The following is a 22,787-nucleotide window of genomic DNA, read 5'->3' as shown; positions in this document are numbered from 1 at the left end:
CACAGAGGCTTTCCGGCAGTCGTTCTTCCCGCGAACCGTACGCAACTGGAACAGGAAAGGGAGGTAATGACAGTGGCACGTAAAGTGCCCTCCGCCACACACCGTTGGGTGGCTTGCGGAGTATAAATGTAGATGTAGATGAACCATCGCTGAGCTGAAAAGAGCCATTCAGGAGGTCGTCGACTGCATCGATGTTCCGACACTTCAGCAGGTCCTGCAGAGTTGCACTATTTGTCTGCGTTATATCATCGCCAATGATGGCAGGCATATCGAACATGTCATAACCTAAATCCGAATATCTGTAGTGACGTTTACATGTTGAATTAAGAGTGTGCACGCCGTAATTTGTAAGTAATATACGTTTTTTTTTTTTTTTTTCCAAACAGTTCAGTAATTGTCACCGTGTATGTTAAATGAGGACTAAAGTTTAACAGTCACATACGTCCGAAAATCTGTAGTAAAATTTAGACATTCAATCAAGTGTGTGCACGCCATATTTTGTAACTAATTTACGATTTTTTCATATAGTTCAATAATTGTCACCCTGTCTGTTAAATGAGGGTCAGAGTTTAACATACTAACGTATGTTTCAATATAAGACTACCCACTAAAACAGATCTAGAACCTCTTCAAAGCGCACACATTTGGAAGTTGAGGGCACGAAATGGTATTTCTTGGTGGGTCTGCTGTTTTGGGGGGGTTGTCTGAAGCTGAGGTCACTGGTTCACTTACCGGCTGTATCTGTGTGTGGATGACCTTTCCGCCGCACTTGTAGGTCAGCACGAACGACCCAGGGGAGCTGCGGCTCTCTCGTACCAGGAACACCCTGAAACACCAACAACGGACGTCACAACATGGGACTGTGTGTCAAGGAGCACTGGAGGGGCGGCGGAGAGAGAGGGGGGGGGGGGGGCGATATTCTGAAGCAGAGCAACATCACCTGCCACAGCTTGTACAGCTTTTGTTCAGATGGTGTACATAACATGTGAATGGCATGACGTAGTTCCAAAGTGGGGGTTCCAGTTCTACAGGCCTACAGCGCTACAAAACTACCACCGCGGTCTTTTGGGTGGCAATACATGCTTAGCACGATGAACTGAAACTATGACTATTTTGAGGAAGGCGTTTTCAAGGACACAGGCCTCATTGGATCTACATCTACATCTACATCTATACTCCGCGAGCCACCTTACGGTGTGTGGCGGAGGGTACTTATTGTACCACTATCTGATCCCCCCTTCCCTGTTCCATTCACGAATTGTGCGTGGGAAGAACGACTGCTTGTAAGTCTCCGTATTTGCTCTAATTTCTCGGATCTTTTCGTTGTGATCATTACGCGAGATATATGTGGGCGGTAGTAATACGTTGCCCATCTCTTCCCGGAATGTGCTCTCTCGTAATTTCGATAATAAACCTCTCCGTATTGCGTAACGCCTTTCTTGAAGTGTCCGCCACTGGAGCTTGTTCAGCATCTCCGTAACGCTCTCGCGCTGACTAAATGTCCCCATGACGAATCGCGCTGCTTTTCGCTGGATCATGTCTATCTCTTCTATTAATCCAACCTGGTAAGGGTCCCATACTGATGAGCAATACTCAAGAATCGAACGAACAAGCGTTTTGTAAGCTACTTCTTTCGTCGATGAGTCACATTTTCTTAGAATTCTTCCTATGAATCTCAACCTGGCGCCTGCTTTTCCCACTATTTGTTTTATGTGATCATTCCACTTCAGATCGCTCCGGATAGTAACTCCTAAGTATTTTACGGTCGTTACCGCTTCCAATGATTTACCACCTATGGCATAATCGTACTGGAATGGATTTCTGCCCCTATGTATGCGCATTATATTACATTTATCTACGTTTAGGGAAAGCTGCCAGCTGTCGCACCATGCATTAATCCTCTGCAGGTCTTCCTGGAGTACGTACGAGTCTTCTGATGTTGCTACTTTCTTGTAGACAACCGTGTCATCTGCAAATAGCCTCACGGAGCTACCGATGTTGTCAACTAAGTCATTTATGTATATTGTAAACAATAAAGGTCCTATCACGCTTCCTTGCGGTACTCCCGAAATTACCTCTACATCTGCAGATTTTGAACCGTTAAGAATGACATGTTGTGTTCTTTCTTCTAGGAAATCCTGAATCCAATCACAAACCTGGTCCGATATTCCGTAAGCTCGTATTTTTTTTCACTAAACGTAAGTGCGGAACCGTATCAAATGCCTTCCTGAAGTCCAGGAATACGGCATCAATCTGCTCGCCAGTGTCTACGGCACTGTGAATTTCTTGGGCAAATAGGGCGAGCTGAGTTTCACATGATCTCTGTTTGCGGAATCCATGTTGGTTATGATGAAGGAGATTTGTATTATCTAAGAACGTCATAATACGAGAACACAAAACATGTTCCATTATTCTACAACAGATTGACGTAAGCGAAATAGGCCTATAATTGTTCGCATCTGATTTATGACCCTTCTTGAAAATGGGAACGACCTGCGCTTTCTTCCAGTCGCTAGGTACTTTACGTTCTTCCAGCGATCTACGATAAATTGCTGATAGAAAGGGGGCAAGTTCTTGGTGAAGAGAAGATCCTTGTGTGGGCAAGAGCTAATTTGGGTTGCTATCCCTCCCACCCGCTGCGGCCTTGGAGATAATGACAGCAGGAGCCTTAATACGATTTTGAATGCGCCGGACCCCCGGGCGCTATTAAAGCGGCTGACCACCATTAGCGGTCGCCCCTCGCATCCGGATTTCCCCAGACTTTAGGGAGTCTGCCTTATCACGCTGACAGAAGTCACGAGTCCCAAATGTCCCAAATGTCTGTGGCCTCCAGTTTTAAAATATCGCTCACAACGCGGTTCGACCCTGGCGTAACTGAAAATTTAGTACTACGCGCTCCTGGTCAATGCCTTTAAGACCTGCTTCAGGGGCGATGGAGACGCTTCTGTGGCATTCTCGACGAAATTATTTGATTGCCCACCATACAGCCCGGACGTGGCGCATTCCGATGTTCATCTCTGCTCAGATGAACCGCTGTCTACGAGGACAACATTTTGGCACAGACAACAAGCTGCAGACCAGCGGAGAGAATTGGCGGAAAGCACAGGAGGTTGCCTTTTAAGACGAGGGTGTTGCAAAGTTCGTACGGCACTACAATGTCTACGGCCAGTATGTTGTTGTTGTTGTTGTGGTCTTCAGTCCTGAGACTGGTTTGATGCAGCTCTCCACGCTACTCTATCCTGTGGAAGCTTCTTCATCTCCCAGTACCTACTGCAACCTACATCCTTCTGAATCTGCTTAGTGTATTCATCTCTTGGTCTCCCCCTACGATTTTTACCCTCCACGCTGCCCTCCAATACTAAATTGGTGATCCCTTGATGCCTCAGAACATGTCCTACCAACCGACCCCTTCTTCGGGTCAAGTTGTGCCACAAACTTCTCTTCTCCCCAATCCTATTCAATACTTCCTCATTAGTTATGTGATCTACCCATCTAATCTTCAGTATTCTTCTGTAGCACCACATTTCGAAAGCTTCTATTCTCTTCTTGTCCAAACTATTTACCGTCCATGTTTCTCTTCCATACATGGCTACACTCCATACAAATACTTTCAGAAATGACTTCCTGACACTTAAATCTATACTCGATGTTAAAAAATTTCTCTTCTTCAGAAACGCTTTCCTTGCCATTGACAGTCTACATTTTATATCCTCTCTACTTCGACCATCATCAGTTATTTTGCTCCCCAAATAGCAAAACTCCTTTACTACATTAAGTGTCTCATTTCCTAATCTAATACCCTCAACATCACCCGACTTAATTCGACTACATTCCATTATCCTCGTTTTGTTTTTGTTGATGTTCATCTTATATCCTCCCTTCAAGACACCATCCATTCCGTTCAACTGCTCTTCCAAGTCCTTTGCTGTCTCTGACAGAATTACAATGTCATCGGCGAACCTCAAAGTTTTTATCTCTTCTCCATGGATTTTAATACCTACCCCGAATTTTTCTTTTGTTTCCTTTACTGCTTGCTCAATATACAGATTGAATAACATCGGGGAGAGCCTACAACCCTGTCTTACTCCCTTCCCAACTACTGCTTCCCTTTCATGTCCCTCGACTCTTATAACTGCCATCTGGTTTCTGTACAAATTGTAAATAGCCTTTCGCTCCCTGTATTTTACCCCTGCCACCTTTAGCCAGTATAACACTATCATATTTAACTTCATCGCAGATTAATACTGTGTGCCGGACCGAGACTCGAACTCGGGACCTTCGCCTTTCGCGGGCATCTGAGCTACCCAAGCACGACTCACGCCCCGTTCTTACTGCTTTACTTCTGCCAGTACCTCGTTCGCAGGAGAGTTTCTGTAAAGTTTGGAAGATAGGAGACGAGATACTGGCAGAAGTAAAGCTGTGAGGACGGGGCGTGAGTCGTGCTTGGGTAGCTCAGATGACAGAGCACTTGCCCGCGAGAGACAAAGGTTCCGAGTTCGAGTCTCGGTCCGGCACACAGTTTTAATCTGCCAGGAAGTTTCATATCAGCACACACTCCGCTGCAGAGTGAAAATCTCATTCTCGAAACTATCATATTTCTTTGTCAAAGTTGATATGTCAAACATTTATGTCGAAGAAATTTGATACTGTGATAGGGAACTTTGTCAAATCTCGCTTTTGGTCAAACAAACATGACCAAATCTAGGACCTCGCCGTAGATTTGATCATGAAAGTCGTTCATCTTCTGTTCACTGCAATGTGAAATATTACCGCGTGGAGCGCTGGCATCGCTACAACTATTTGACGTCTGTAGTGTGTTTGTTTGAAATTCGCTACAGATGCAGGCGAAATATGTGAAGAAATGTGTGAATTGTTCCAAATACAATGAGGCGCCAAAGTAACTGGTATAGGCATGCGTAGTCAAATAAACAGATGCGTAAACAGGGAGAATACAGCGCTGCGATCGGCTCAGTTGTTAGATCGGTTACTGATGCTACAATGGCAGGTTATCAAGATTTAAGAGGGTTTGAACGTGGTGTTAATAGTCGGCGTAAGGTAGCGGTGAAGTGGGGATACTCCGTAAGAACATTTCACGAGTCTACCTTGAATATCAGGAATCTCGTAAAACATCAAATATCCAACATCGTCGCTGCGGACGGAAAAAGATCTTACAAGAACAGGACCAACGACGACTGAAGAGAATCGTTCAACGGGACAGAAGTGCTACCTTTCCGCATATTGCTGCAGATTTCAAGGCTGGGCCATCAACAAGTGTCAGCATGCGAACATTACACGAAACATCATCGATATGGGCTTTCGGAGGGGGGAGATAGACAGGCAGGGGAGGGAGATAGACAGGTGGGGGATGGACAGACGGGGGAGGGAGATAGACAGATGGGGGAGGGAGACAGACAGAGGGGGGAGGGAGATAGACAGATGGGGGAGGGAGACAGACAGAGGGGGGAGGGAGGGAGACAGATGGGGGAGGGAGGCAGACAGAGGGGGGAGGGAGACAGACAGATGGGGGAGGGAGAAAGACAGATGGGGGGAGGGAGAAAGACAGATGGGGGAGGGAGTCAGACAGATGGGGGTGGGAGAAAGACAGATGGAAGAGGGAGACAGAGGGGGGAGATAGGCAGGCAGGGGAGAGAGATAGACAGGTGGGGGATGGACAAACGGGGCAGGGAGATAGACAGAGGGGGGAGGGAGGTAGACAGGCGGGGGAGGGAGATAGACAGGCGTGGGGGGAGATAGAGGGGGAGGGAGGTAGACAGGCGGGGGGGAGAGAGAGACAGGCGGGGGGGAGACAGACAGAGGGGGGAGGGAGATAGACAGAGGGGGAGGGAGATAGAAAGAGGGGGAGGGAGGGAGACAGAAAGAGGGGGGGAGGGAGATAGGGGGTTGGACAGAAGGGGATGGGAGATGGACAGGGGATGGGACATGGACAGAGAGTGGGACATGGACAGAGGGTGGGACATGGTCATGGGGGGGGAGGGGGGAGGTGACAGACTGGGTACTCAGCTAGTATTTTAGTAAATGGTAAACCTATACCCCTAATGCCCCTCTTACCCCAGCGTTGACGCGGCCTGTGACAGACAGGGGGACAGGTAGGGGAAGCGAGGAGGTTTCGGAGGCAGAGAGCAGTGTTCATCGTGAGGAGCGACTCACCCGTCGACGGAGCCATGCCGGTGGACGAGCTGCGCGGCCTGCTCGCGCGTCATGCCGGCGTGGAACCAGGGCTGCGCCACGTGCACGCCGGCCGCCAGCCCGGTGGCGGGCGCGGGGGTGGCGCCGGGGGCGGCGGGGGCGGCGCCGGGGGCGGACGGCCTGGGCGGCCGCCAGCGCCGCTTCCACGAGTAGCCCTCCGCGGCTGCGATGGCGCGCGCCTCCTGCGGGTCGTCCACGATGCGCCCCACGCTGCCCGTGAAGTCCATGGCCACGCGAGACCGCACGCTCTCCTGTACACGTCAACAACATCGCCACTTAGCACTCACCGGTCACTACTCAGTATATGGACTCTACACACATAACAATTTATCGGGACCAATTTATCGGCCGTCCTACAAACTGGACGAGTGGAGAGGCTTACCGACCAATTTTGCTTGACCAATTTATCGGGACCAATTTATAGGCCGTCCTACTAACGGAACGAGTGGAGGGGCTTCCCGACCAATTTTGCTTGACCAATTTATCGGCCATCCTACAAACTGGACGAGTGGAGGGGCTCTCTGACCAATTTTGCTTGACCAATTTATCCTGACCAATTTATCGGCCATCCTACAAACTGGACGAGTGGAGGGGCTTCCCGACCAATTTTGCTTGACCAGTTTATCGGGACCAATTTATGAGCTGTCCTACAAACTGGACGACTGGAGGAGCTTAATGACCAATTTTGCTTGTCGGTCGGTTGGTCTGATGTCGGTCGGTTAGTTGGTCTGACCCCATCATCCCACCACCACTCGACAGAACCGACTGTCTGTGCGTGTCCGACCAACTTCCCGAATGACGATCGTCTGCTGTCTGTCAGCGCAAAAATACACAGTGTTTCAAATGGCTAACGTGGCAGATAACGAAACAGGCACAGATGTCATGACCAGAGTTTCTAGAGAGCTATCTTCTGTTCCTTTCATCGCTATTATTTATTACGACTATTTATGCTACAAAGGCTATTATTAAAGTTTACTTGAAAATCGTTTGTTCCATTTCTTTTTACTTTTTGCATTACCTTGATATACAGGGCGAGTGAAATATCCTTGGACACCTTCATAAGTCGGAAGATTAAAGGGAAAATTGAAATGTGATGATGGGAACACAGGTTTGATGCGGGGCCGCAACTTTTGGAGTGAATGTCATTCATGGCCGCCATCTTGACATCCGCCATTTTGGATTCACGTAATTTTTTTTTAAATGGGAAGGGGGGTGTATGACACATCAAATAACACTCCCTTGAGCTCTGGAATTGAGTGGCGTAATTTATTTTTGTCTATCTTGTACAGTTTAGAAGTTATTGATGTTCAAATTTACCTTGATACCGACTCGTGTCTCAGGATGGACAACACGTAGAAAATGTGTTGTAGCAGTCGGTATGAAGGTAATTTCCCAAATTTGAACATTAATAACCTCTAAACGGTACACGACAGACAAAAACAAATTACACCACTAAATTCCAGAGCTCAAGCGAGTGTTATTTGATGTGTCATACACCTCCTCTCCCATTTAAAAAAAAAATGAATCCAAAATGGGGGATTTGAAGCTGGCACCTATGTTCCCATCATCACATTTCAATTTTCCCTTTAATCTTCCAACTTACGAAGGTGTCCAAGGACTTTTGACTCGCCCTGTATTTCTTCGGACATATTGCATGTTTCAGGAGCCATGTTGGACAATAATTGTCGGGTTACAACTGCACTAAACTTTAAGTCTTCTTAACTTCTGGCATCTACATATATACTCTGTTAGCCACCAAGCGGTGTGTGGCTGAGGGCACAATTCGCGCCAAAGTCATATTTCCCCCACTCCGTTCCACTCGTGAATCGCGCGAGGGTAAAACAACTGTCTGAACGCCTCAGTACGAGCTCAAATTTCCCTTATCTTTGAATGGTGATCATTGCGCGAGCTGAAAGTTGGTGGTAATAATATATGCTCTACATCCTCGGCGAAGATCGGATTTTGGAATTTAGTGAGCAGCCCCTTCCGTTTAGCACGTCGTCTATCTGCAAGTGTGTTCCACCTCATAGAATGAAGTTTCGCTCTCGCGATGGCTAAATGTACCAATCACGAATCTTGCCGCTCTTCTTTGGACCTTGTCAATCTCTTGAATCAGACCAAACTGGTAAGGGTCCCATACAGACAAACAATAAAAGTGGACGAACTAACGCACTGTAAGCAATTTCCTTTGTTGAAGGACTGCATCGCTTCAGGATTCTACCAATAAACCGCAATCTAGAGTTCGCCTTACCCGTTACTTGTGTAATCTGATCGTTCCATTTGGGATCATTTCGAATAGTCACACCCAAATACTTGACGGATGTTACCGCTGGCATTTATTTTGCACTCGTACATTAATGGGGATTTTCGCCTTCTTACATGCAGTAGGTCACACTTACTAATACTGAGAGATAACTGCCAGCCATTACACCACGCATTTATTTTCTGCAGATCCTCATTGATTTGTTCACAACTTTCGTGTCATACTGCTTTCCTGTAGACTACAGCATCATCGGAAAACAGTCTAATGCCGCTGTCAATACCATCAACCACATCGTTTATGTACATCGTAAGAAGCAGCGGACCTATTACGCTGCCCTGGGGCACACCTGATGTTACGCTTGTTTCTGTTGAAGTCTCCCCATTCAGGACGACATACTGGTCTCTGTTAGAAAACTTTCTATCCAACGGCATATGTCATCGGACAGACCGTAAGGGCGCACTTTTTGGAGCAAGCGACTGAGCGGAACTGAGTCGAAGGCCTTTCGAAAGTCGAGGAATTGGCATCAATCTGGGAGTCACACCCAGCTACTTTCTCCCAGGAGCGCTAGTTCTGCAAGTTTCACAGGAGAGATTCTATGAAGTTTGGAAGCTGGGAGACGACGTACTGGCGGAAGTAAAATTGTGAGGAGGGGTCGTGATTCGTGGTTGGGTAGCTCAGATGGTAGAACACTTGTCCGCGAAAGGCAAAGGTCCCGGGTTCGAGTCTCAGCCCGGCACACACTTTTAATGTGCCAGGAAGTTTCACACAGCACCTTGTCCAAAACGTCATGTCCATATACTTGTACATTTTCCTCACAGATGCTTGTTACATGACACAAATATGCTACACGTATCATATATCATGTAACAAGCATCTGTGAGGAAGACGTATATAGACATGGCCTTTTGGACAAGGTGCTATATGTTTTTTACATATTTTAGCGATGATAAACGTTTATAATGTGCTGAGTTTTATCCACGTGACATCCTGTGCATGAGGCCCAGCGTAAACTGGACATGTTTTACTACAAAAGCCGGCCGGTGTGGCCGTGCGGTTCTAGGCGCTTCAGTCTGGAACCGCGTGACCGCTACGGTCGCAGGTTCGAATCCTGCCTCGGGCATGGATGTGTGTGATGTCCTTAGGTTAGTAGGGTTTAAGTAGTTCTAAGTTCTAGGGGACTGATGGCCACAGACGTTAAGTCCCATAGTTCACAGAGCCATTTGAACCATTTTACTACAAAAATGTCTAACAGCTGAAAATGGCAGCTAAGGTTGTTGAAACCGGTTGTCTTGACTAAAAAATGTATTTTATGCAGTCTTGGCTTTTGAATGGTTTTTAACAACTAAAACAGATCGCTCTTCAGTATTCTCATAACGAGAAAATTGAACGAAAAATTCGCACAGCGCGTTGTAGGGACAGAGGAGGGCAGTGTATCGAGAGTAACAATAACTAAATTTGATTTTTTTTTAAAATTTGAGTTAAGTTCCTACGGGACCAAACTGCTGAGGTCAGCGGTCCCTAGGCTTACGCACTACTTAATCCAACTTAAAGTAGCTTACGCTAAGGACAACCCACACACCCATGTCCGAGGGAGGACTCGAACCTGCGACGGGGGGAAACGCTCGAACCGTGACAAGGCGCCTCAGACCGCACGGCTGCCCCAAGCGGCAAACTAAACACGCTACTGGCCATTAAAACTGCTACACCAACTGCTCTGGCCGTAATAACGGACTTGATACGCCTGGGCATTGAGTCAAACAGAGCACGGATGGCGTGTACAGGTACAGCTGCCCGTGCAGCTTCAACACGATACCACAGTTCATCAAGAGTAGTGACTGGTGTATTGTGACGAGCCAGTTGCTCGGCCACCATTGACCAGACGTTTTCCATTCGCGAGAGATGACGAGAATGTGCTGGCAAGGGCAGCAGTCGAACATTTTCTGTATCCAGAAAGGCCCGTACAGGGCCTGCAACATGCGATCGTGCATTATCCTGCTGAAATGTAGGGTTTCGCAGAGATCGAATGAAGGGCAGAGCCATGGGTCGTAACACATCTGAAATGCAACGTCCACTGTTCAAAGTGCCGTCAATGCGAACAGGAGGTGACCGAGACGTGTAACCAATGGCACCCCATACCACCACGCCTGGTGATACGCCAGTATGGCGATGACGAATACACGCTCCCAATTTGCGTTCACCGCGATGTCGCCAAACACGGATGCGACCACCGTGCTGCTGTAAACAGAACCTGGATTCATCCGAAAAAATGACGTTTTGCCATCCGTGCAGCCAGGTTCGTCGTCGAGTACACCATCGCAGGGGCTACTGTCTGTGATGCAGCGTCAGGGGTAACCGCAGCCACGGTCTCCGAGCTGATAGTCCGTGCTGCTGCAAACGTCGTCGAACTGTTCGGGCAGATGGTTGTTGTCTTGGAAATGTCCCCATCTGTTGACTCAGGGATCGAGACGTGGCTGCACGATCCGTTACAGCCATGCGGATAAGATGCCTGTCATCTCGACTGCTAGTGATACGAGGCCGTTGGGATCCAGCACGGCGTTCCGTATTACCCTCCTGAACCCACAGATTCCATATTAAGAGTCACTGGATCTCGACCAACGCGAGCAGCAATGTCGCGATACGATAAACCGCAATCGCGATGGGCTACAATCCGACATTTATCAAAGTCGGAAACGTGATGGTACGCATTTCTGCTCCTTACACGAGGCATCACAACAACGTTTCACCAGGCAACGCCGGTCAACTGCTGTTTGTGTATGAGAAATCGGTCGGAAACTTTCCTCGTGTCAGCACGTTGTAGGTGTCGCCACCGGCGCCAACCTTGTGTGAATGCTCTGAAAAGCTAATCATTTGCATATCACAGCGTCTTCTTCCTGTCGGTTAAATTTCGCGTCTGCAGAACGTCATCTTCGCGGTGTAGCAGTTTTAATGGCCAGTACTGTATGACGTGTGCTTTTAAAATAAAATGTTTTACAACATTCGTCCCGTTATTTTATAGCCGCACCTCGTATCTGAGGCAGAGAGAAAGGGAGCACGCGGAATTACGCGCGACAGTGAGTCGTGCGTGCACGCACACAGCAGTCGTCGTCGGCACAGGGCGTTTCACAAGCCGACGCTCTCTGCTCCCCGCGGCCTTCAACAGGTGTTTCGACAGCGCTTCGTCATCGTCAGTGAAGTTTCTCCACACGCAGCAGCACGGCGGCAAGGGGCTCCTCGCACGCACGCACGCCCCTTCACTTCAATCCTCCGGCCCCGAGTAAAATTTCCACCGTGTATACTTCACAATACAAGCTGACATAATAGGAGCTCTGACGTCTAACGTTCCTGCAGCGTACACAACCAGATGCATTTGTGTACAGCAAAGTATCGCCGTTGGGCAACCGTAACGGAATACAGCAATTGAACAAAATTTCCACGTGTTGTAATATGCGCCACCTGACTTTGAAAATGGTTCAAATGGCTCTAAGCACTATGGGACTTAACTCCTGACAAGGGAACCTCCCCATCGCCCCCCCCCCCTCCTCAGATTTATTTATAAGTTGGCACAGTGGATAGGCCTTGAAAAACTGATCAATCGAGAAAACAGGAAGAAGTTGTGTGGAACTATGAAAAAAAATAAGCAAAATATACAAACTGAGTAGTCCATGCGCAAGATAGGCAACTTCAAGGAGAGTGTGAGCTCAGGAGCGCCGTGGTCCCTTGGTTCAAGTCTTCCCTCGAATGAAAAGTTTAATTTTTTATTTTCAGAGAATTTTAGTGTGGGGGTAGACGTGATTACCATTCCTCCAGATTGTACATCTCTTGTGCAACCGTTTGATGTATTTTTTTTTTCGGCAAGTGAAATACTTCGTGAAAAGATTCTATGATTTTGCACAGGTTCACAGAGCAGTATTGCTTACGTGATCGTGTGTCAATTATCAAAGTTCAAGTACTCACACATAATCAACTACGCTCTCCAAAATTCCAGGACATGTTCAGATTTAGTTGGACATATGCAGCATTTGACGGTCTACGCACGGAAAAATTTGAAAACGTGAAAAACATATGTTTCGACAGAGCACAGGGAAAACTGTGAAACTGTTGCATTCATTTGTTGCAGTTTATGCGACAAACTCTTATGTTTTCATCACTTTTTTGGGAGTGATTATCACATCCATAAGAAAATCTAAATCGGGCAAGGTAGAAGAATCTTTCTACCCATTCGCCAAGTGTACAAGTGGGTCGACAACATATTCCTGTCATGTGACGCACATGCCGTCACCAGTGTCGTATAGAATATATCAGACGTGTTTTCCTGTGGAGGAATCGGTTGACCTACGACCTTGCGACCAAATGTTTTCGGTTCCCATTGGAGAGGAACGTCCTTTCGTCTACTAATCGCACGGTTTTGCGGTGCGGTCGCAAAACACAGACACTAAACTCATTACAGTGAACAGAGACGTCAATGAACGAACGGACAGATCGTAACTTTGCGAAAATAAAGAAAGTAAACTTTTCACTCGAGGGAAGACTTGAACCAACTACCTCTTGTTCCGCAGCTGCTCACGCTAACCACGGGACCACTGCGCTCCTGCGCTCACATTATCCTTGATGTTAACTATCTTGCACATGGACTACTCAGTTTGTATATTTTGCTTATTTTTTTGATAGTTCCACACAACTTCTGCCTGTTTTCTCGATCAGTGTTCAGTTTTTAGAGGCCTATCCACTGTGCCAACTTATAACTAAATATGAGGGGAGTGCGATGGGGAGGTTCCCTTGTGAGGTCATCAGTCCCCTAGACTTAGAACTACTTAAACCTAACTAACCTAAGGACATCACACACATCCATGCCCAAGGCAGGATTCGAACCCGCGACCGTTCCAGCAGCGCGGTTCCGGATTGAAGCGTCTAGAACCGCTCGGCCACAACGTTCGGCGCACCTGACTTTAAATGTGGAAAAATACGACAAACTGACTCCAGCGCAGAGAAAGAATACGATAGTAAGCGATTAAAAGATACGCGGGGAGTATCTGAACTGTGTAACATCGTTTAAATATTTAGAGGTTCCGCTGAGAAAATATAGCCGGCCGGAGTGGCCGAGCGGTTAAAGGCGCTACAGTCTGAAACCGCACGACCGCTACGGTCGCAGGTTCGAATCCTGCCTCGGGCATGGATGTGTGTGATGTCCTTAGGTTAGTTAGGATTAAGTAGTTCTAAGTTCTAGGGACTTATGACCACAGCAGTTGAGTCCCATAGTGCTCAGAGCCATTTGAACCATTTGAGAAAATATATGAAATGCAAGAAAATACGAGGTGTGGCAGGAGAAATAGTCGGTATTCAGGGATATGACAGCAACAATCAGTCGAAGCAGGAAACTCTAGTAAACGTGACTCTAAAATGTATACGTAAATAGCTAGGAGCACTTGTTCAATGAGAGAGATGTATAACACAATAGCGAAGATGAAGAACAGCTTGTAGCTTCTAAAGAACGAATTTATAGTCCACGTTTCCAAGACTTTTTTTCGATTAGAATGATCGTTTGACCATTCCTCTTGGGAGGCCTTGTGTAAGATTAGCATTACAGTAGCGGTCGTGAGTTCGAAGCCCGGTTTGATGCAGTGCTCCACGCTGGAGAGTCCTGTCCAATCCCTTTCATCGCCAAATAACTACTGCACCATACATCCACAATTTTCTCCATTACCAAATTGACTATCCCTTCATGTGTCACGTTATTCTCCCTTTATCTTCTTTTAGTCAAGTTGTGCCACTGATTTCTTCCCCCCCCCCCCCCCCCATTCGATACAGCACCTCCTCATCGGCTATGCAATCTGTCCTTCTAATCTTCGGCATCTTATGTAACACCACATTTCTAGACCTTCTTTTCTTGTGTGAACTGTTTAGCACCCACATCTCACGCCCGTATAGCCGGCTGCTGTGACCGAGCGGTTCTAGGCGCTACAGTCTGGAACGCGCAACCGCTACGGTCGCAGGTTAGAATCCGCCTCGGGCATGGATATGTCTGATGCCCTTAGGTTAGTTAGGTTTAAGTACTTCTAAGTTCTAGGGGACCTGAGAAGTTAAGTCCCATATTGCTCAGAGCCATTTGAACCATTTGAACTCCCGTATAAGGCTACACTCCAGGTAAATACCTTTAGAAAAAAAAAATTCTGACGTTTAAACTATATTCGAGTAGCCTCGCACAGACAGTACTATTTATCAATGATAGGACCTCTTGTCTGGCATAGCTATAATAATTTATACACAGAAACCTTCCTCGTGCATCAGTGGAAACCGTATCTAAATACGTACAGTAGCTCCTGAAACAAGCCTGAACATACGGACAGAAACCGGACGGAGAACTATAAAATAGATATCGGGTAGTTATAATTAAACCTCCCCTATTTAACACGTCATAACACGGAAACTATACTGCTGGCCATTAAAACTGCTACACCAAGAAAAAATGCAGATGATAAAGGCGTAATCATTGGACAAATATATTATACTAGAACTGACATGTGATTACATTTTCACTCAATTTGGGTGCATAGATCCTGAGAAATCAGTACTCAAAACAACCACCTGTGGCCGTAATAACGGCCTCGATACGCCTGGGCATTGAGTAAAACAGAGCTTGTATGGCGTGTACAGGTACAGCTGGCCATGCAGATTCAACACGATACCACAGTTCAACGAGAGTAGTGACTGGCGTATTGTGACGAACCAGTTGCTCGGCCACCATTGACCAGACGTTTTCAGTTGGTGAGAGATCTGGAGAATGTGCCGGCCAGGGCAGCAGTGGGCCATTTTCTGTATCCAGAAAGGCCCGTACAGGACGTGCAACGCGCGGTCGTGCATTATTCTGCTGAAATGTAGGGTTTATCAGGGATCGAATGAAGGGTAGAGTCATGGGTCGTAATGCATCTGAAATGTATCGCCCACTGTTCAAAGTTCCGTCAATGCGAACAAGATGTGACCGAGACGTGTAACCGATGGCACCCCATACCATCACGCTGGGTGGTACGCCAGTATGGCGATGACGAATACACGCTCCCAATGTGCGTTCACCGCGATGTCGCCAAACACGCGTACGACCATCTTGAAGCTGTAAACAGAACCTGGATTGATCCGAAAAAATGACGTTTTGCCATCCGTGCAGCCAGGTTCGTCGTCGAGTACACCATCGCAGGCGCTACTGTCTGTGATGCAGCGTCAAGGGAAACCGCAGCCACGGTCTCCGAGCTGATAGTCCGTGCTGCTGCAAACCTCGTCGAACTGTTCGTGCAGATGGTTGTTGTCTTGCAAACGTCCCCATCTGTTGACTCGGGGATGGAGACGTGGTTGTAAGATTCGTTACAGCCGTGCGGATAAGATGCCTGTCATCTCGACTGCTAGTGATACGAGGCCGTTGGGATCCAGCGCGGCGTTCCGTATTACCCTCCCGAACCCACCGATTCCATATTCTGCCAACAGTCATTGGATCTCGACCAACGCGAGCAGCAATGTCGCGATACGATAAACCGCAATCGCGATAGGCTACAATCCGACCTTTATCAAAGTCGGAAACGTGATGGCACGCATTTCTCCTCCTTACACGAGGCATCACAACAACGTTTCGCGAGGCAACGCCGGTCAACTGCTGTTTGTGTATGAGAAATCGGTTGGAAACTTTCCTCATGTCAGCACGTTGTAGGTGTCGCCACCGGCGCCAACCTTGTGTGAATGCTCTGAAAAGCGTTTGCATATCACAACATCTTCTTCCTGTCGGTTAAATTTCGCGTCTGTAGCACGTCATCTTCGTGGTGTAGCAGTTTTAATGGCCAGTAGTGTAATTACCGAACGAGGACCAAACTTGGTAGCACTAATGTCCAGAGTACGGGGTGCACGGTTTCCGTGCGTCACAGCGCCACCGTCCAGTTCCAACTACGGCCACCAGCTGCAGTGTTCAGTCATCGTGATTCACAGTCCCACACACCTGACAAGTCGCAGCGCACTTCTTAACGTGTCAACATGAGCTACGACAAAAGGAGCAGCGCATTACTGGTGAAGCTGTGTTATCACATCAGTAATGCTGCTGCAGCAGAGAATATCGCCGGCCGAAAGCATTACGGAAGGGTCCTCTTTCTCCAGCTGCTGGCTGGAGTATGGTGAAGAAGTTCGGATCGACTGGAGAACTGGGCGTCGCTCCGGGAAGAGGCCGACGGCCGGTTGAACCACAGGTGGTTGATGAGATCGCTGTTGCTATGGCAGACAACGCAATTCCCGATTGTCACGTAGTGTGCGCGCTGTGTCACGACAGTTGAACACCCCGTAGTCCACTGTACGGATACGGAAGGCGCTTCGAACAGTTGTCAAATACACTCCTGGAAATTGAAATAAGAACACCGTGAATTCATTGTCCCAGGAAGGGGAAACTTTATTGACACATTCCTGGGGTCAGATACATCACATGATCACACTGACAGAACCACAGGCACATAGACACAGGCAACAGAGCATGCACAATGTCGGCACTAGTACAGTGTATATCCACCTTTCGCAGCAATGCAGGCTGCTATTCTCCCATGGAGACGATCGTAGAGATGCTGGATGTAGTCCTGTGGAACGGCTTGCCATGCCATTTCCACCTGGCGCCTCAGTTGGACCAGCGTTCGTGCTGGACGTGCAGACCGCGTGCGACGACGCTTCATCCAGTCCCAAACATGCTCAATGGGGGACAGATCCGGAGATCTTGCTGGCCAGGGTAGTTGACTTACACCTTCTAGAGCACGTTGGGTGGCACGGGATACATGCGGACGTGCGTTGTCCTGTTGGAACAGCAAGTTCCCTTGCCGGTCTAGGAATGGTAGAACGATGCGTTCGATGACGGTTTGGATGTACCGTGCACTATTCAGTGTCCCCTCGACGATCACCAGTGGTGTACGGCCAGTGTAGGAGATCGCTCCCCACACCATGATGCCGGGTGTTGGCCCTGTGTGCCTCGGTCGTATGCAGTCCTGATTGTGGCGCTCACCTGCACGGCGCCAAACACGCATACGACCATCACTGGCACCAAGGCAGAAGCGACTCTCATCGCTGAAGACGACACGTCTCCATTCGTCCCTCCATTCACGCCTGTCGCGACACCACTGGAGGCGGGCTGCACGATGTTGGGGCGCGAGCGGAAGACGGCCTAACGGTGTGCGGGACCGTAGCCCAGCTTCATGGAGACGGTTGCGAATGGTCCTCGCCGATACCCCAGGAGCAACAGTGTCCCTAATTTGCTGGGAAGTGGCGGTGCGGTCCCCTACGGCACTGCGTAGGATCCTACAGTCTTGGCGTGCATCCGTGCGTCGCTGCGGTCCGGTCCCAGGTCGACGGGCACGTGCACCTTCCGCCGACCACTGGCGACAACATCGATGTACTGTGGAGACCTCACGCCCCACGTGTTGAGCAATTCGGCGGTACGTCCACCCGGCCTCCCGCATGCCCACTATACGCCCTCGCTCAAAGTCCGTCAACTGCACATACGGTTCACGTCCACGCTGTCGCGGCATGCTACCAGTGTTAAAGACTGCGATGGAGCTCCGTATGCCACGGCAACGACGGCCAACACCGCGGTTTCTGGTGTGTCCGCTGTGCCGTGCGTGTGATCATTGCTTGTACAGCCCTCTCGCAGTGTCCGGAGCAAGTATGGTGGGTCTGACACACCGGTGTCAATGTGTTCTTTTTTCCATTTCCAGGAGTGTAGCATCAGTAAAGACCCATATCGTACAGCAGCTTGCACCACAGGAAACACAACGACGTCTCCGTTTTCTCGCAAGAACTGATGTTCACGAGGGCTGGCCGTGTACCATCCTATGGACAGACGAAGCTCATTTTCTCTGACGGGTGAGGTGAACACCCAGAATTGTCGAGTGTGGGTATCTTCACGTCCAGACACCGTGCTATTCTGATTTCTTGCGACTATGTTTCTTTGCTAGTTTATAACAGTTGTTGGCTGTATGGTCTTTGTAACCCGAAAGTCAAGATAAAGAAATTAAGAAAAATCTACATTCCATATACACTATATCAAAAGTATCCGGACACCACCAAAAATGTACGCTTTTCATATTAGATGCCTTGTGCTGCCATCTAATGCAAGGTAGTGCGTATCAGCGACCTCAGTAGTCATTAGACACCGTGAGAGAGCAGAATGGGGCGCTCCGCGGAACTCATTGACTCCGAACGTGGTCAGGTGATTGGGTGTCGCTTGTGTCATACGTCTGTACGCGAGATTTCCACACTCCTAAACATCCCTAGGTCCACTGTTTCCTATGTCATAGTGAAGTGGAAACGTGAAGGGGCACGCACAGCACAAAAGCGTACAGGCCGACCTCGTCTCTTGACTGACAGAGACCGCCGACAGGTGAAGAGGGTCGTAAAGTGTAACAGGCAGACATCTATCCAGACCATCACACCGGAATTCCAAACTGCATCAGGATCCACTACAAGTACTGTGCAAGTCAGGCGGGATGTGAGAAGTCGAGCGGCTGCTCAAGAGGCACACATCACGCAGGTAAATGCTAAAGGACGCCTCGCTCGGTGTAAGGAGCGTAAACATTGGACGATTGAACAGTGGAAAAACATATTGTGGGGGATGACGAATCACGGTACACCATGTGGCGATCCGATGCCCGGTGAACGTCATCTGCCAGCGTGTGTAGAGCCAACTGTAAAATTCGGAGGCAGTGGTGTTATGGTGTGGTCGTGTTTTTCATGGAGGGGGCTTGCACCCCTTGTTGTCGTGCGTGGCACCATCACAGCACAAGCGTACATTGCCGTTTTAAGCACCTTCTTGCTTCCCACTGTTGAAGAGCAATTCGAGGATGGTACTGCATCCTTCGACACGATCGAGCACCTGTTCATAATGTACGGCCTGCGGCGGACTGGTTACACGACAATAACATCCCAGTAATGGACTGGCCTGCACAGAGTCCAGTCCTGAACACCTTTGGGATGTTTTGGAACGCCGACTTCGTGCCAGGCCTCACTGACTGACATCGATACCTCTCCAGAGTGCAGCACTCCGTGGAGAATGGACTGCCATTACCCAAGAAAACCTTGCATCACCTGATTGAAGTATGCCTGCGACAGTGGAAGCTGTCATCAAGACTAAGGCTGGGCCAACACCCTATTGAATTCCAGCATTACCGATGGAGGCCGCCACAAAGTTTTAAGTCATTTTCAGCCAGGTGTCTTGATACTTTTGACCAAATAGTGTAGGTGTTCGGGTACTTTTGATCACATAGTGTAGGTGTGAGGGTACTTTTGATCACATAGTGCCGGTGTGCAGGTACTTTTGATCACATAGTGTAGGTGTGCAAGTACTTTTGATCACATAGTGTAGGTATGCAAGTACTTTTGATCACATAGTGTATGTGTGCAGGTACTTTTGACCGCATAGTGTAGGTGTGCAGGTACTTTTGAGCACATAGTGTAGGTGTCCGGGTACTTTTGCTCACATAGTGCAGGTGTCTGGGTACTTTTGATCACATAGTGTAGGTGTCCGGGTACTTTTGCTCACATAGTGCAGGTGTCTGGGTACTTTTGCTCACATAGTGTAGGTGTCTGGGTACCTTCGATCACATAGTGTAGGTGTCTGGGTACTTTTGATCACATAGTGTAGGTGTCTGGGTACCTTCGATCACATAGTGTAGGTGTCCGGGTACTTTTGCTCACATAGTGCAGGTGTCTGGGTACTTTTGCTCACATAGTGTAGGTGTCTGGGTACCTTCGATCACATAGTGTAGGTGTCTGGGTACTTTTGATCACATAGTGCAGGTGTCTGGGTACTTTTGCTCAGATAGTGTAGGTGTCTGGGTACCTCCGATCACATAGTGTAGGTGTCTGGGTACTTTTGATCACATAGTGTAGGTGTCTGGGTACTTTCGATCACACAGTGGAAGTGTCTGGGTACTATTGATCACATAGTGGAGGTGTCCCGATACTTTTGACCACGTAGATGTCCGGATACTTTTGATCGAACTGTATGAGAACACGGACAGACCCTGCAGAGTAAGCGATAGCAGAGTTCTGGCCGCCGCGTCGCATAGCAACTGCAAACGCGCGCTCTCACGCGCCTCGGGCCTGCGCCGAGCGCTGCAAACAGTTAACAAAGCCCGGCCCGGCTGGCTGGCTGGGTAAACACTGGCCCCGCCCCGCCGCGCTTTAAATCACCTGCTTGCTGCCCGGGAACACCGGCACAAACTCTGCCCAGGCGTCAGCGCTCCAGCACAGGGCCTACCAGACGCTGAATGAGCCCTCCAGATCCACTCTATTTCGTCGACAAAAAACGTGCCGCACCAAGAAGACGTGGTCAGAGGTCAATGTAACTCGCGTGCGCAGCGCCTAAGTGATGCTCAAAACATGACACCGGAGCTTAAAAGGCTACGCACAACGTTTCTAGCCAATGGCTACAGCCATAATTAGATGCAGCCAGCCTTATCGGCGAACACAAGTAAGCAAGAAATAGACAGGATGAGATTTTCACTCTGCAGCGGAGTGTGCACTGACATGTAACTTCCTGGCAGATTAAGACTGTGTGCCGGACCGAGACTCGAACTCGGGACCTTTGCCTTTCGCGGGCAAATGCACACAGTTTTAATCTGCCAGGAAGTTTCATATCAGCGCACACTCCGCTGCAGAGAGAAAATCTCATTCAGGAGACATCCCCCGGGCTGTGGCTAACCCATGTCTCCGCAATATCCTTTCAGGAGTGCTAGTTGTGCAAGGTTCGCAGGAGAGCTTCTGTTAAGATCGGAAAGTAGGAGACGAGGTACTGGCAGAAGTAAAGCTGTGAGGACGGGGCGTGAGTCGTGCTTGGGTAGCTCAGATGGTAGAGCACTTGCCCGCGAAAGGCAAACGTCCCGAGTTCGAGTCTCGGTCCGGCACACAGTTTTAATATGCCAGGAACTTTCATATCAGCGCACACTCCGCTGCAGAGTGAAAATCTCATTCTGGAAACATCCCCCGGGCTGTGGCTAAGCCATGTCTCCACAGTTCCCTTTCAGGAGTACTAGTTCTGCAAGGTTCGCAGGAGAGCTTCTATGAAGGTTGGAAGGTAGGAAACGAGGTACTGGCGGAAGTAAAGCTGTGAGGACGGGGCGTGAGTCGTGCTTGGGTAGCTCAGCTGGTAGAGCACTTGTCCGCGAAAGGCAAAGGTCTCGAGTTCGAGTCTCGGTCGGGCACACAGTTTTAATCTGCCAGGAACTTTCATATCAGCGCACACTCCGCTGCAGAGTGCAAACCTCATTCTGGAAACATTCTGTGGCTAAGCCATGTCTCCACAATATCCTTCCTTTCAGGAGTGCTAGTTGTGCAAGGTTCGCAGGAGAGCTTCTGTTAAGATCGGAAAGTAGGAGACGAGGTACTGGCAGAAGTAAAGCTGTGAGGACGGGGCGTGAGTCGTGCTTGGGTAGCTCAGTTGGTAGAGCACTTGCCCGCGAAAGGCAAACGTCCCGAGTTCGAGTCTCGGTCCGGCACACAGTTTTAATCTGCTAGGAAGTTTCAAGAAATAGACAAATTGCAGCCAGCAGTGAGCTTACCTTACGTGATAAATGTTACTGAGCGAATAGGCAGACACCTTTGCCGGATTGGGCTCCAGCATGTCTTCTTTAGTGGTCGTAGGATCCAGGACGTGCCAGGCTCCACTAAGGACAAGGTGGATGCATTACGCACTGCAGGCCCCTTCGAACTAGACGAGTTTCGTTCTTTGTAGTTCTTTCGTTTGACGCTTATTTCGTGAGATATTTGGCTCGGTCACGATCAATGGACCACCCTGTATATCAGAAGTTTCATACTGTCTCTTTGTGCCCTTCTGAGCACTTCACCTTCTTCGCCAGACAGTCGCATTTGTGCGTATGATGTGATAAAACAGAAGTATGAAGAAACATTACATTCCGAGTGCGGAGTGTTTCCCCCGCTCAACAGAGCCTTCGGCTTTCGCCGCGCTATTTTTTTTTTTTTTTTTTTTATGTGTGTGTAGTGTGGACTGAAGAGATCATTCTTGATGACTTATTCTTCTAGGATGGGATGTAAGGATAAAAGGAAAACACTTTATTTATTACGCATTCAGTTAGGCTTGGGCACGCAATGGGTCCTTTAGCCTGCTGTCTTTGGTGATGTCTATCTCCTGTGGAGGGTGAAATGTGTCAAGGCTGTTTTGTGTGACTGCTTCCTCGTGTTATGACAGATTGCCTATGGGGGGTGAAACGTTATTGACTTCGGTACGCGATACTTGTGCCATCTTGCAGGGTTTACCGTTCCTACCGACTGTAATTGTCGAACTTCGTCCCTA

General features: G+C 48.6%; 1 protein-coding gene across 1 annotated transcript in view; it reads right to left on the bottom strand.

Annotated features, from left to right (window-relative positions):
- LOC126108477 (growth factor receptor-bound protein 14-like) overlaps positions 1-22,787 on the bottom strand; it is a 797,866-nt gene that overhangs the window by 6,699 nt on the left and 768,380 nt on the right. Inside the window, exons 10-11 of the mRNA XM_049913727.1 lie at positions 6,169-6,458; positions 733-826 (exon numbers count right to left, since the gene is read on the bottom strand). Coding sequence (XP_049769684.1) covers positions 733-826; positions 6,169-6,458 — 384 coding nt within the window. The remainder of the gene's footprint in view (positions 1-732; positions 827-6,168; positions 6,459-22,787) is intronic.

This window comes from Schistocerca cancellata, chromosome 11 (assembly GCF_023864275.1).
Source record: "Schistocerca cancellata isolate TAMUIC-IGC-003103 chromosome 11, iqSchCanc2.1, whole genome shotgun sequence".
In the NCBI taxonomy this organism is placed as follows: Eukaryota; Metazoa; Arthropoda; class Insecta; order Orthoptera; family Acrididae; genus Schistocerca; species Schistocerca cancellata.
The sequence above is the reverse complement of the archived record's forward strand: the minus strand, read 5'-3'. Positions and strand labels throughout refer to the sequence as shown.